Genomic DNA, 12,882 nt, shown 5'->3' with positions numbered 1-12,882 from the left:
TCAGCTAGTTCAATCATGGATATACCGATTTAACTATTGATTCATTAACTTAATAGAGAACCTAGTAATTAACTGATTCATGTTTAACAACAATGAGTACAAGACTTATTGGATTGGATCCTTACAAAGGCCGAAAACCAATATTTGATTTTTTTGCATGTAACACTTATTAAGAGGAAGAACTAAATATCTCAAAAGATTTAATTCCTTACCTAAAGTAGGATCAAATACCTTGGTACTATTCAATTTCGTTTATTATAAAGTATCATATATGATTATTGTATTCAAGTTATGGATCAGTCAATAGAGATTGAATTAATTTAACAAATGATTTTTTGTTTGACTGATATACAACTGCCTCTCGTGAAATATATTTGTGGTCCAAGATAGAAAAAAATAAGGAAAAGTTGGCTAGTACTATTTACTAAATTAATCTGATTGAATGTGTGAGATGCATTCACTTTTTCCCTTTTTGGTAGAATGATATAGCCATTCTCCATTGAACAATAAAAAGAGTTAAAAGACAATTCACAAAAAAGGATTAAAAGAAACTAGGGGAATAGTTTCCCCAAAAATAAAATATTTTTATGAGGGTCCTTAGACACAAAAGAATGAGACTCATGCATATATTTGGGGTCCACTTCACTGCCTCTCAATCTCAATTTTTTTATTTTTTCGCACTAATTTTTTTGTAATAAATTTTTGCATATGAGATTAGTTCTTATTAAATAAATTGTACTTTTTTTAATCTGTAGATCCTACCCATGACATTATTGAGATTATATTTTCTTTGGACTTTTTAAACAAAATATAAATATGTATAATAAGTATTTGGATGAATTGAATTACTACATCATAGTTGAAAGCCATCTTTTAACCCCATAATTTGTATGATTTCCCTACGAAAGAATATAATTGTTAAAAAATATTAAGTAATTTAATATGTAATAAATTATTTGTTAATATAGGTTTTTTCACCAAAACATTCTGACACAAATTATGAAACATTTGATATTCTATAATGATATTAGTTATATAGATCAAACAATAATATTATATTTTATTATAATTTTGTATGAGGTCGTTCAAATTAAATCCTCAAATTGTTTGAGAGAAAACATTTTATTCACTACAATCATATGTCAATTTAAAAAATTAATTTCTCATTCTAATTGTCAATTATTATTTATTTATTGACCAATTAAAAAATGACACATAATAATAGTGAAAAATATTGTGGGAGAACAAATATTTTACTTATTCTACTTGTATTCTTAATCTCCTTTGACTTATGTGTTACTATTTTGTTGATCAAGTTTTTTTTTAAATTTAGACTTGCATTTATCTTTTTCTTATATGTCCATATCATTCTTAATTTTAACTTTTCTTACCCTTTTTTTCTGAAAAATTTAAAAAAAATAAAGAAATGTGGCCAATAATAAATGGGGCTTACTATTGTTGGTGTCATCCAATCATTTCAAATATTACTTATTCAATATCATGCTTTATGATATGGTTAGCACTTTAGTCCCAACATTTAGTGTCATGAAAGTCACAACTTCAATCACAAGCAAGCATAGCATAAAAGAGAGAAAAGGGCATTGCTCCTATGATCCATCACATCCCATTGAACAAACAAGCAACTCTTTTTTATCTCATCTTTCTACATCTTCCAAATGGGTTCTAAAAGAGCCACTAATATAGCACTTTCCTCCACCTTTATTCTCCTTTTGGTAGGTTTTGCAAGCTCAAATATAGACCAAGACAAAGCAGAATGTTCTGACCAACTAATTGGACTAGGTAATTGTCTTCCCTATGTTGTAGACCAAGCCAAATCTCCTACCATAGATTGTTGCACTGGCATCAAAATGGTCATTGACAAAAGCAAGAGGTGCCTTTGTGTTCTTATCAAAGATCATGATGATCCTAGTCTTGGCCTTAAGATCAATGTCTCACTCGCTCTCAACCTACCTTCTGCTTGTCACACAAAAACTAACCTCACTCAATGTGTTGGTGAGTATAAGTATATCTACCTAGATATAAGCTATCTCTAAATTATGATTATAAAGTATGATATTGTGTTTGGTATATATTGTGGTTTTAGATTGTGATTATAAATTGTCATATTATAATTTGAGACATTATATACTGAAAAAAAGAAATTAATTTATTAAGGTTGAATGTATTACTTTTTGCTTGTTTTTATTAGTTTATGTTTTTTCTCCATAAAGTAAATCTATTAGGTTAACATGTTTAGAATATGGAAAAGAAAAAACCTAATAATAAAAAATAAGCAAAAATGATAAACCAAAATGTGTGAATTGAGTGTGAGCCAATATGAAGCCCTAAAGTGGACATTGAAGTGTTCTCTTATGATAAATTAAAATAAAGAATATCATTAAAATAAAAAATAGTAACAACCTCTGGTTTAAAAGAATAATATAATATTTATGTATTGTCAGAATAAAGTTTTATACATAATTAATACATCATTTATCATTCATGTATATTATACATATTTAAGAGTTGATTAATATATGAATGATTGATAATGCACTGACATTGTAAAAAATTGTTAAACTATAGCCATTAACAGTATTATTATTTTTTAGGGTTTTTATGGCTATAAAATAATAAGATGAAGTATTTTTAAGAACAAATATTACGAAAAAATTAAGAAGCCTAAAACAAGGATTTCAGTGAGTACCCTTGGGCCACCTGCTGCAAACCACTTACAACCAATATATGCATACTTTATAATGTAAAGATGTAATTATATGATAAAAAGTGGCTAACCACTTATAAGTACTACACTTTTTTTTTAAAGAGAAAACGATGTATGTATTGATAATGTATGAGTTTTTACACAATCATTCTATTATCTACTATTTATTTTCAATCATCATTGACTCTTAAATAAAAGTAATACAAATGAATAGTGAATGATACAATAATCATGTATAAAGCTTTACATTATCAGCGTATAGATATTATTCTATTTTGACATCAATTTAAGTTTGATATATTGGTTGTTTCAGATCTCTTGCATTTGGCACCTAAATCTCCAGAAGCTAAGGTGTTTGAGGGATTTGATAAAGCCATTCGAAAAAATAGTTCAATCCCAGTTCCTAGTGGTAACTATTATTATTGATTATAATTTCTATTAAGAATATTATGTACCTTTTTTTGCTGAAACAATTTTTTAATTATTGGTTGAAATTAAAAATTAACTGCAGTTAGCAATGATGCCACTGGAAAGGGAACAAGTACAAGTGCTGAGGACAAGAGTAGTGGTGGATGGGGAAAGAGGTGGCAGGTGATAGTGTTGGTTTGTGAGATTTTGCCATTTGTGTTTATATCTCACCTCTTCCTAGTTTGAACCATGATTCAATGCTCTAGTATCTAATATTTAAAGTTCTTATGTTTTGCAATTCCTATATTTTTGTACCAAAAACGGTTTGAACTAAAATAATATATCTAGTATTATTGTATTTGAGATTTTAATACTTGTCAATTCAAGGTTTGATTGTTGTTGTTTCTTGTATTTGAGATTTTGATTCGGCAACTTAAAAGTGAAACTGAATTAAGTGGATTTGATATTTGAGGGAATTTGGTGAAACTGATTGTAGATTTAAGTATGTTGGATTAATTATATTTTAAATTAATCTAAAGTTAAGTCATCAAACTCCAACTCCAGAGTCATGTACTATATCGAAATCCATATTTGTTATACTTCTTTCTGTTTGTCTTTCTTTTTCCATTTTAATTTTTGCTTAAGTGTGATCATACATGCTCTATGGTCAGTATAATTAAATTTCTCAACTAACCATGCAATCATTCAAGGACCAGCTATCATTAGACCACTAGGTTCTATCCTTTAAAAAGATGAATGATTTTAATTCAAATTTTTATGTGTATCAATTTGATATGAATGAATAAATTAGAATATAAAATGATTCCTAAAAATATAAATGTGCATTAAATTAGTTTTCTTCAATAATTATGATTAATTTTTTAGACGCTTTAATCAATAATTAGTATAAGTTGTATTCGGAATCTTTCGATACTAGTTTAGAATTTTAGGAACAAATTAATAAACACATAATGATATTCACTCAAAATTTATATAAGTATGTGGCTTGGTGTAGAAAATGGGGCTTAGTCTTTAATACCTGGAATCTACATAATTGGTTGGGTGGATGTTGACATCTATATAGGGTGTTCCGTAGCTGTAGGGAAATGAATGAATCCAGATGGGAATCTTATTGCATACTAGTAATTAGGATCCTCACGCAATGCATGTCATGACACACAGATAATGACCCCTTGAGGTTGAAATCAACCATCTTTATTAATGGATCATATATACTTTAATAGCATTGACATGTTTATGTTTGATATGTATTCGACTGACATTCTCCAATAATACATTCATACACGTATTCATGGTGTATAGAGTATTATAAATTTTAAAAAAATCTTAATACTTTAAGGATAATAACAACAAAGAGACATAACATTCAATCATTTTTTGTACTAATAATAGTTTCTTCTCGCCATTTTGGATAAGGAACTAATCTTTTTCGGGGGGTGTGGGTACCCCTCCCAACAAATGTCGCTCATAGAAATTGAACATTTGATTTTTTGATCATCCTAGATATCTAGCAGAGTCTTACAGTACTAGACCAACAATATATAACATTCAATCTCCTAACTAGAATTATTGAGAGAGGAAAAAAGAAGAATGTGTTTTGCATAGATAATGAAGAAGAAATGCTTCGTATAGTAATGACTAACAATCAAAAGAGATCGATACTATTATTGTTTGTGACCGTTAAATAATGATTTCTTATGGTAATATAATTTTTATTTTATATTTAATATTTTGTAACAAGTATGTTATTCATTTGGAATTTCATAATAAACAATGATATTGTTTTAAGAATATGGTATTGATGTATGAGAACAATACATGTATTTGTATCTGTAGCATTGTGAATTATCAACCAATGTATATCTACTAGTGACAATAATTACTAAGAAAGCAATATAAGCAACAAATCTTAATATATAAGACTGGTTAATAACAAGTTTTAGGTCTAAATTAAATAAGTGAAGGAGCGTGCCCCATGAAAATAAAGAAAGATAATGTCCATATACATAAGAAATAAAACTAAACAAAGCAAGAGCTCCAAACGTGGCTGCAGCATTATAATATCATGAGAGGCCCAGGTTCAAAATAAGTGTCAGCATCATCAGTGAGTTGATCTTGATTTCAATCACATCTCTATCATGTTAAGATTGGATAAGTGTATAATAAGGAGATTAGATCAACATCTAATGGGTTTCCATCATGTCCGGGTTATTGGAAAATAAAAATTATCGGGAAGGGAAAGAAGGTTAAGCTTTATCTCAATGCCATGAGGTTTTTGAGGAGAGTTTTGTGTTCCTAGATACTTTAATGCACGGGGATGAATCTGGATGGATGGGAGGCAATTCAAAAAATATGTTAATGGGAGATATTGGAAGAGCCATGTGGGACCATCAACTAATGTGTATGGGAAACTGTGTACCCCTTTTCAAGGGGAGTTATTGCACACAGTTAACTTATTTAAAGCTCGATTGAAGGATTTTAATGAGGCAAATTCTATTCAAAAAAATTCAATTTTTTCTCCCTCTCAAACTGTGACTCCTTCAGGGAGGAGGGGCCCAACCCGAATTTGCAATTATTAGAAAAAGATTCAGATGGTATGCGGGGCCCAGTCTTGGACCAGGTGGCTTTGGAACCAAACCGTGTTTCTATGGTTGAAGAGGTTTTGGAAACATGTGGTTTTATTCCTACAACTGAAAAACATTTTCCCACGAATTCTGCCATTATAGTGGCTGATTCGGTTGAGGGGGGGGGGGGCTTTTTCAATGATTTCGGAGCGGACTAATGAAGATGATGGTAGTTCTAAGGCCAATTGTAATTCAGTTAATGAAGTTTATGATAGTAAAGACATTCTCTTGAAAGATATTGTTGATGAGTGTATGAAAAAAAAAAGAAACAATCCAAAAACACATAGTAATTCTCTAAATAAATCTGTGCCCAACCATGTTGATTCGGTTGTAATTCAGGATGCAATTGAGGTTGGTGAAGGCTTAGACTTGGAGATAAATCTTAATCTTGATGATCAGTTGTTTGAAGCACAAGATGTATGGAAGTTTGGTACTGATATTGGTGTGGTGGCTCCGGGAGGGGTTGAGAACACTATAAAGCATCTACATGATCTGGAATTGGCAACCCGAAAAGAATATGTTAGGAAGTGCAAGGCTGATAGGAGGAGCTCAAGAGCAGTATCATGAAAATCCTTTCTCTTAATGTGAGAGGTTTGGGGGGTTGGTAAAGAAGAAGGAGATTAAGAATTTGATCAGAGAGAAGAAAGTTGATTTCCTTTGTCTTCAAGAAACAAAGGTGGAAATAGTTACTAAGGAGTTGTGTAAGAGACTTTGGGATGATTCAGATTTCGATTGGAGCTTTCAACCTTCGGTGGGAAATTCTGGTGGTATGATCAGTATATGGAGGTTGACAAATTTTCTACTATGTGTTCCTTTGGTGGTTTGGGATTTCTAAGAGTGACAGGATTCTGGCTTAACGATGTTGAGCTCTGTCACATTATTAATATTTATGCTCCTTGCATAAATAACGCCAAACTTCTTCTTTGGAGAAAATTGGTTCTTTGGAGGAGTTCGATTCAGAATAATATCTGGTGTTTAGCACGGGACTTTAACGCGGTTATCAGTCAGGATGAAAGAAAAGGTGTTTGCAGTCATCAGAGGGGCAAAGAAATTCGAGACTTCCAGGACTTCATCTTATCTATGGGCGTGATTAACATTCCTCTCTGTGGGATGAAATATACTTGGTATTTTTATGGCAGTAATGTGATGAGCAGATCGAACAGATTCCTTTTCTCTGATGATTGGAGGGTCCATTGGCCGGTGCTAATTCAAAAGGGGCTAAAACGAAGTTTATCTGATCATTGTCTTATTACCTTGAAATGTCAAGTTCAAAATTGAGGGCCAAAACCTTTTAAGTTTTGGATGTCTGGTTCCAGGACAAAGAGTTCAGACAGGTAGTTGAGTCAGAATGGTCAAGTATCCAAGTGGAAGGCTGGAGTATGTTTAGACTTCAAGAGAAGTTAATGTTTCTGAAAAACAGATTGAAAGTGTGGAATCGTGACTATTTTGGTAACTTGGACAACAAATTGAAATATGTTCGGCAAGAGATAAATAAGCTTGATTTGAAATGTGAGTCTTTTGATCTGATGGGAGATGAGTTGCAGGCTAAAAAAGCTCTATGGGTTGAATTTTGGAGACTGGCTCACATGAAAGACAATGTTATCTTTCAAAAATCAAGGTCTAAATAGGTTAAGGATGGTGATTCTAATTCTAAGTACTTCCACAATATGTTGAAATCTAGAAGGAAAATGAACTCTTTTCACGGTCTAGATTTTGATGGCTCTTGGGTTGAGGATGTGATTAAGGTGAAGGAGGGCATCAGATCTCATTATCTTTGTGCCTTCTCTTAAGATAGTTGGCAAAGACCTTTATTAGAAGGGTTCGTTTTTAAGAAGATCTCTGATTTTGAGAATGAGTCGCTTGTAGCTGGTTTTTCCATTGAGGAGATTAAAGAGGCTGTTTGGAGTTGTGGCAGCAATAAGAGCCCTAGTCCCGATGGTTTTAACTTTCATTTCATCAAGGAGTTTTGGAATCTGTTGCAAGGTGATGTGCTAAAAAATTTCAAGGAATTCCACATAAATGGAAAAATTGTGGCTGGTGTTAATTCATCTTTTGTTTGTCTTATTCCTAAGAAGATGAATCATTTGTCCCTCAATGAATATAGACATATTTTCTTGATTGGTTGTTTGTATAAGGTTCTTGCTAATCGCTTGAAGCGGGTGATGGATAGAGTTATTTCTGACATTCAGTCTGCATTTATCAAAGGGAGGCAGATTCTTGACGGTGTTTTGGTCCTTAATGAGATTGTGGATGATGCTCGGAGAAACAAGAAGGAATGTGTTATTTTTAAAATAGACTTTGCTAAGGCCTATGATTCCATGAGCTGGAATTTCCTTGATCACATGATGGACAATTTGGGCTTTTGCACCAAGTGGAGACATTGGATGATGGAGTGTGTGTCAATAGCCTCCTTTAATGTTTTGGTCAATGATAGTCCTACAGATAGAGTTAAAATGTCACGTGGTATTCATCAAGGTGGTCCTTTATCACCTTTCTTGTTCCTAATTGTTGTTGAGGGTCTTACATGGCTTATGAAGTCAGCGGTTACCAATCACAAGTTTGAAGAGTATGAAGTTGGTAAGAATAAAGTCGAGGTCAACCTTCTTCAATATGTTGATGATGTAGTTATCATTGGGAAGTCATCTGTTCAGAACGTTATAGCTATGAAGTATATTCTCAGACTTTTTGAAGCTTGCTATGGTTTGAAGGTTAACTTTGGAAAATGCAGCTTATCTGGTGTCAATATTCACCCCAACTTTCTAGATGGTATGGCAGGGTTCTTAAACTGTAAAAGGGGTTCGTGGCCTATGAAGTTTTTGGGGATCCCAGTGGGTGCAAATCATAGAAGAAAGGAGGTGTGGAAAGATATGCTCTCCAACATGTCAAAAAGGTTAGCTTCTTGGGAAGGTCGGTATCTGTCTTTTGGTGGGCGTGTGGTACTGATTAACGCAGTATTAAACCGACCCTTGGATGAAGTGGGTTACAGTTTGTTCGGGTCGTGAGAGAGGTGGTTTAGAGATCAAACATCTAGAATCTTTTAATTTGGTTCTGCTTGGTAAGTGGAGATGGAGGATGTTATCTAAGAGAGTAGCTATTTGGTCTATGGTTTTAGAGTCTAAGTATGGGGCTCAGTCTGGTTTTGAATGGGGTGAGGTTGGCTCTATGAGGTCCTTGGAGTCCCTTTGGTGGTGGGAGTTAAAAAGGGTTATGGGCGGGGCAGTCAGAGTTTAGGGAGGTTTTATTGGTGGTTTCAAAAAAGTGGTGGAGAATGGCAGGCATACTATTTTGGGAGGATTTTTGGGTGGGGAAGGCTCTTTGAAGGAGTCGTTTGAGAGGCTGTATAATTTGAGTTCATCAAGGGGTCTTGGTAGGTCACTTAGGTTATTGGAGAGATGGGTTGTGGCAGTGGCAGTGGCAAGTACCTTGGAGGAGAGAGCCATTTGAGTGGGAAAAACTTTTGATTGAGGATTTTTTTTTAAGTTGTTGAGTACTATAAAGATCAAGGAGGATACAAAAGACAAGTGGATTGGGATTCACGACGCGTCTAGTTGTTATTCGGTCAAGTCAGCTTACTCTGTGATTTGGGAAACGAATGATCCTATCATAGAGGATCATACTTTGTGGAAGGTGTTCTGGAAATCTTTGGCCCCTCTGAAGATTCGTGCTTTAGCTTGGAGGATCTTTCTAGATAGGGTCCCATGTAAGTGGAATTTAGTCAAGAGGCGAGGTAATTTTGTTGGTAATGATCTTATGTGTGTTTGGTGTCAGACTCAACCAGAAACAACGGATCACTTTTTTTTTTCTCTTGTCCTTTCTCTTATAGTTTTTGATTGCTTCTCTATGGTTGGTTGGGTCTTGCTAGGGTGTTACCTCCTACCTGAAAGTCTCACTTTTTACAACACTTTTTGCCAGTTAAAGGTAGATCTCAACAAGAAGTTTGCTCTGTTATTTGGATGGCTGGAGTTTGGTATCTTTGGAAGCATCGAAATGCCATTATTTTCAACAACAAAATTGTGTGCATGGAGGAGTTTCTAGATGAGACTAAGTTTAAGTCCTAGTTATGGATCAAAGGTCGTCACAAAGTTGCTCTCATGTCTTGGTTTGAATGGTACTCCAATCTATTTTTATGTTTGAAATGTTATTGTTTAGAAATTTTTTCTTAGAGGTTTGGGGGTTATTGTTTTTCATTTTGGGTTTGGTTTTTTATTTATATAAAGTAAAAATTGCCTATTTTCAGAAGTTTATGTTTATTGTTTTCTCTTTTTTTTTCTTCTTATATACTCAAAGCTTGAAAGTCAAACACCTCTCTATAGTATGCCCTAGTGCTCCCATGTGTGATGAATTAAAATATTATAAAAATGCACTTTTTCACTCACATGGCACATCTTTTCCAATTTTGTGAAATATGGTCCCTCCTGTTTTAGTTGAATGGTTATGGCTCTCTATAATTTTCATAAGTTATACAACGTCAGTGCCTCCCCCTAATCAAGTGAATCATAGGGTCAGTTCTTCCATCAAACATTTCAAAGTCCAGGACCTTGAACTTTAGCTAAGGTATCTGCATGTCAGAAAATAAGCAAAAGTGTTGCCTATCCAAACGTGGCACAACAAATTCTTGCTCAACATTCTAGCATCTTCTTCTCTAGCCATCACAGTTGCAACAATCTTCCATTTGTTTTTTTATGATGACAACATCAAACAAGTCATCGAGATTATTTTTTTATACACCTACTTCAGACAAAAAATGTAAAATGGACAGCCTAATACAAAGGCTCTCAGGATTTGAACTTGTAACTTCATAGTTATTAAGCAAACAACTTTATGGTTACGTCGAACTCACCATTACTTCATACAAAAAATGTGCTAATATAAGAGCGCTATAATCAGACGATATTGTCAGTTATAAGAGAAATTTACTCCTATAGGAAACACCAGGGAGCGTCCTGGTGTAATAAAAAATCTGCTGTTTTGTAATTGTCACAATCAAAAAGAAACCATGATAGTTTTACCGATCAAGAAAATTCTACTTCCCCTCTTACATTAAACATATTTACACAAGGTTGAAAAAACGAAACATATGGTGTACCGTTTGTAGACAAGCAAAAGCATAAGCAATACATCACTTAATGCTCTCCTTTAACCCTCACATCTCCATTTGGCAGTACACTTTGTGCCTGTGCTAAACGTTTCAACTCCTACATAGAGATGCAATAAGGTCAAGATTTATGTTCCCCAAAAACTTCGAAACATGAACACAAATTGCAATTATTTTTGTAATCCATTCAACAATTCGATTTGGTTCTGAATTTTTTCTTCATGCTAAAGCCCTTTCAAAAAAATTAGCAATAAATGAGTCCCTTGCCAAGTTGTCATCAACATCACCAAATTAAACATGTAATATGCAGCAGGAAAAGCACATGGGAAACCAAACTCGAAGTATTTAAATGGAGTAGGACTGGTTATCCTCTATAATATATTATGTTAATTTGAATGGGGAAGGATCCTGGTTGTTTGATGTAGTTTTAGATACAGGTTATCGAAGTAGCTAATAAGTGCCTCTTCGTAGTAGCAGAAAGCATTACGAAATTATGCATACTAAGTTCTTACTAAATTAATATAATTCTCTCTTGTCTAAATCACTTGAGAACTTGAAGGTGAGATGGTAAGCCTCCAGAGTGAACATGTCTAGCATGGAGAGGAGTAAGTAAAGGCACCAGACCACCACACTGATAGTGTGGATCTGCTACAGTGATAACATAATTCTGACATGGCAGTGAGGATTCAGGAAGGTTTAAATTCGGTTAGACAGTCAGAGAGACTTATAAGAAGCAGAAGAGAGGGAAGGCAAGCAGAAATTGAAGAGCTGCATTATCCTTTTCCTTTATATATTGATAGAAAGCAAATAGTCAGGTTCATATAATACAATGGTGTGAACACACTACCAAGGCAAACTCATTAAAATGCCTTTTATATCAAAGTGTAACTTTCTTGCACTGGGAACTGGGGAAACTATACTATTGACCCTCCCTTTTCAGTGGGAAATTGTTGGACGTTTGCAGAGAATTATCCTTTTTCTTTTCTTTCCTTTTCAGTTTCATGAGAGTTGAGAGTGTTATCTCTGTAATTTTCGTCACCCTGGTTTACTATTGTTTCAATTATCAGTTAAAGAAAGAAGAGTATTATAGTAAAAGTACAGAAACATCAGTTCTAATTACTAGTTCTCTATCAGAACTTAAGGTAATGTGTGAGCGTATGTGAAGAGAACTCATCAGCATGAGAAGCTTTGGAGAAGGTGGTTACAGAACTAAATGGACAGATTGATAAAGTGGCTCCCTGCCAAACCATCAATCATTCCACTTGTGAAGGGAAATGACAGAAGAATAGTGTGGATATGTTAACTAAAATGAATTAAACACTGCCTCAAAACATCATGACAGACTTCCTTTGATATGGTCAAAATAGGCTAGCTGAGTGACTGAATGGGATAAATCAGTTCTTTCAATACCAATGCATGCCTCCCCTCTAGCTTCTTTCCAATTTGAAGATGAAGCCAACCAATGGCTGTGAAGAACATATTAAAATAAGGAGTTGCTTGCGAGGTTTGAAAAAATAGAGTATGAGGAGTTGAGGAGTATAATAAAGCACTCTCAAGGGTCATAAAAACCAGGTAACTGAGAATACCATTATATCCAGAAGGAATTTGATCAGTTAGTAAATAGGGTGAAGGTTATTCCTCAAAAACTATTAGTAGGAGTGTTTAAGGGAAGACTTAAGCACATAGGGGGTATGCAAGGATGTTACAGACAAAAAATCAGAGATTGCATTAAACTAGCACGAAAGCAGTACTGTTTAACACAACATAAGAAGAAGGGGCCCGACCATGGAAGAGGGTCAAGTACGAACTCCACTACAAGCTCTAGTGGGAAAATTTCCTCTGCAGAAATGGCACCCCAATAAACAGTTAAGAAGCTGACGCAGTGAATATGCAGACGTGCAAAAACACGGGTTTTGCTTCAACCATGATGAGAAAAATACAGTAGGAAACAGATGCTAGTGAAGGGGGCAGAAGCAGAAGACGAACAGGCAAAGATAGAGCTTACCTCA

At 34.0% G+C, this 12,882-nt stretch overlaps 2 protein-coding genes and 1 long non-coding RNA gene across 5 annotated transcripts in view; 2 read left to right on the top strand and 1 right to left on the bottom strand.

Moving 5' to 3' along the window:
- Positions 1,615–3,506, top strand: LOC109342282 (protein YLS3-like). The gene is made up of 3 exons (XM_019580296.1): positions 1,615–2,013; positions 3,039–3,134; positions 3,237–3,506. The coding sequence occupies exons 1-3, from the start codon at positions 1,677–1,679 to the stop codon at positions 3,377–3,379; spliced, it is 576 nt and encodes a 191-aa protein (XP_019435841.1). The 5' UTR covers positions 1,615–1,676; the 3' UTR covers positions 3,380–3,506.
- LOC109349084 (mediator of RNA polymerase II transcription subunit 10b-like) overlaps positions 10,701–12,882 on the bottom strand; it is an 8,014-nt gene continuing 5,832 nt past the window's right edge. For 2 of the 3 annotated variants that reach the window (XM_019589745.1, XM_019589753.1), the window contains one exon: positions 10,701–10,973. In XM_019589745.1, the coding sequence (XP_019445290.1) occupies positions 10,902–10,973 (72 nt within the window). In that variant the 3' untranslated portion in view covers positions 10,701–10,901. Of the gene's footprint in view, positions 10,974–12,194; positions 12,340–12,882 lie in introns of all 3 variants that reach the window. The other variant, XR_002107917.1, reaches the window with a different exon arrangement.
- Positions 11,640–12,342, top strand: LOC109349099. Its single transcript, XR_002107918.1, has 2 exons — positions 11,640–11,755; positions 11,882–12,342. It is a non-coding gene; the product is annotated as an uncharacterized LOC109349099 (long non-coding RNA).

This window comes from Lupinus angustifolius, chromosome LG01, assembly GCF_001865875.1.
Source record: "Lupinus angustifolius cultivar Tanjil chromosome LG01, LupAngTanjil_v1.0, whole genome shotgun sequence".
Classification (NCBI taxonomy): Eukaryota; Viridiplantae; Streptophyta; class Magnoliopsida; order Fabales; family Fabaceae; genus Lupinus; species Lupinus angustifolius.
Note: the sequence above shows the minus strand (reverse complement) of the source record. Positions and strands in the feature narration are given on the sequence as shown.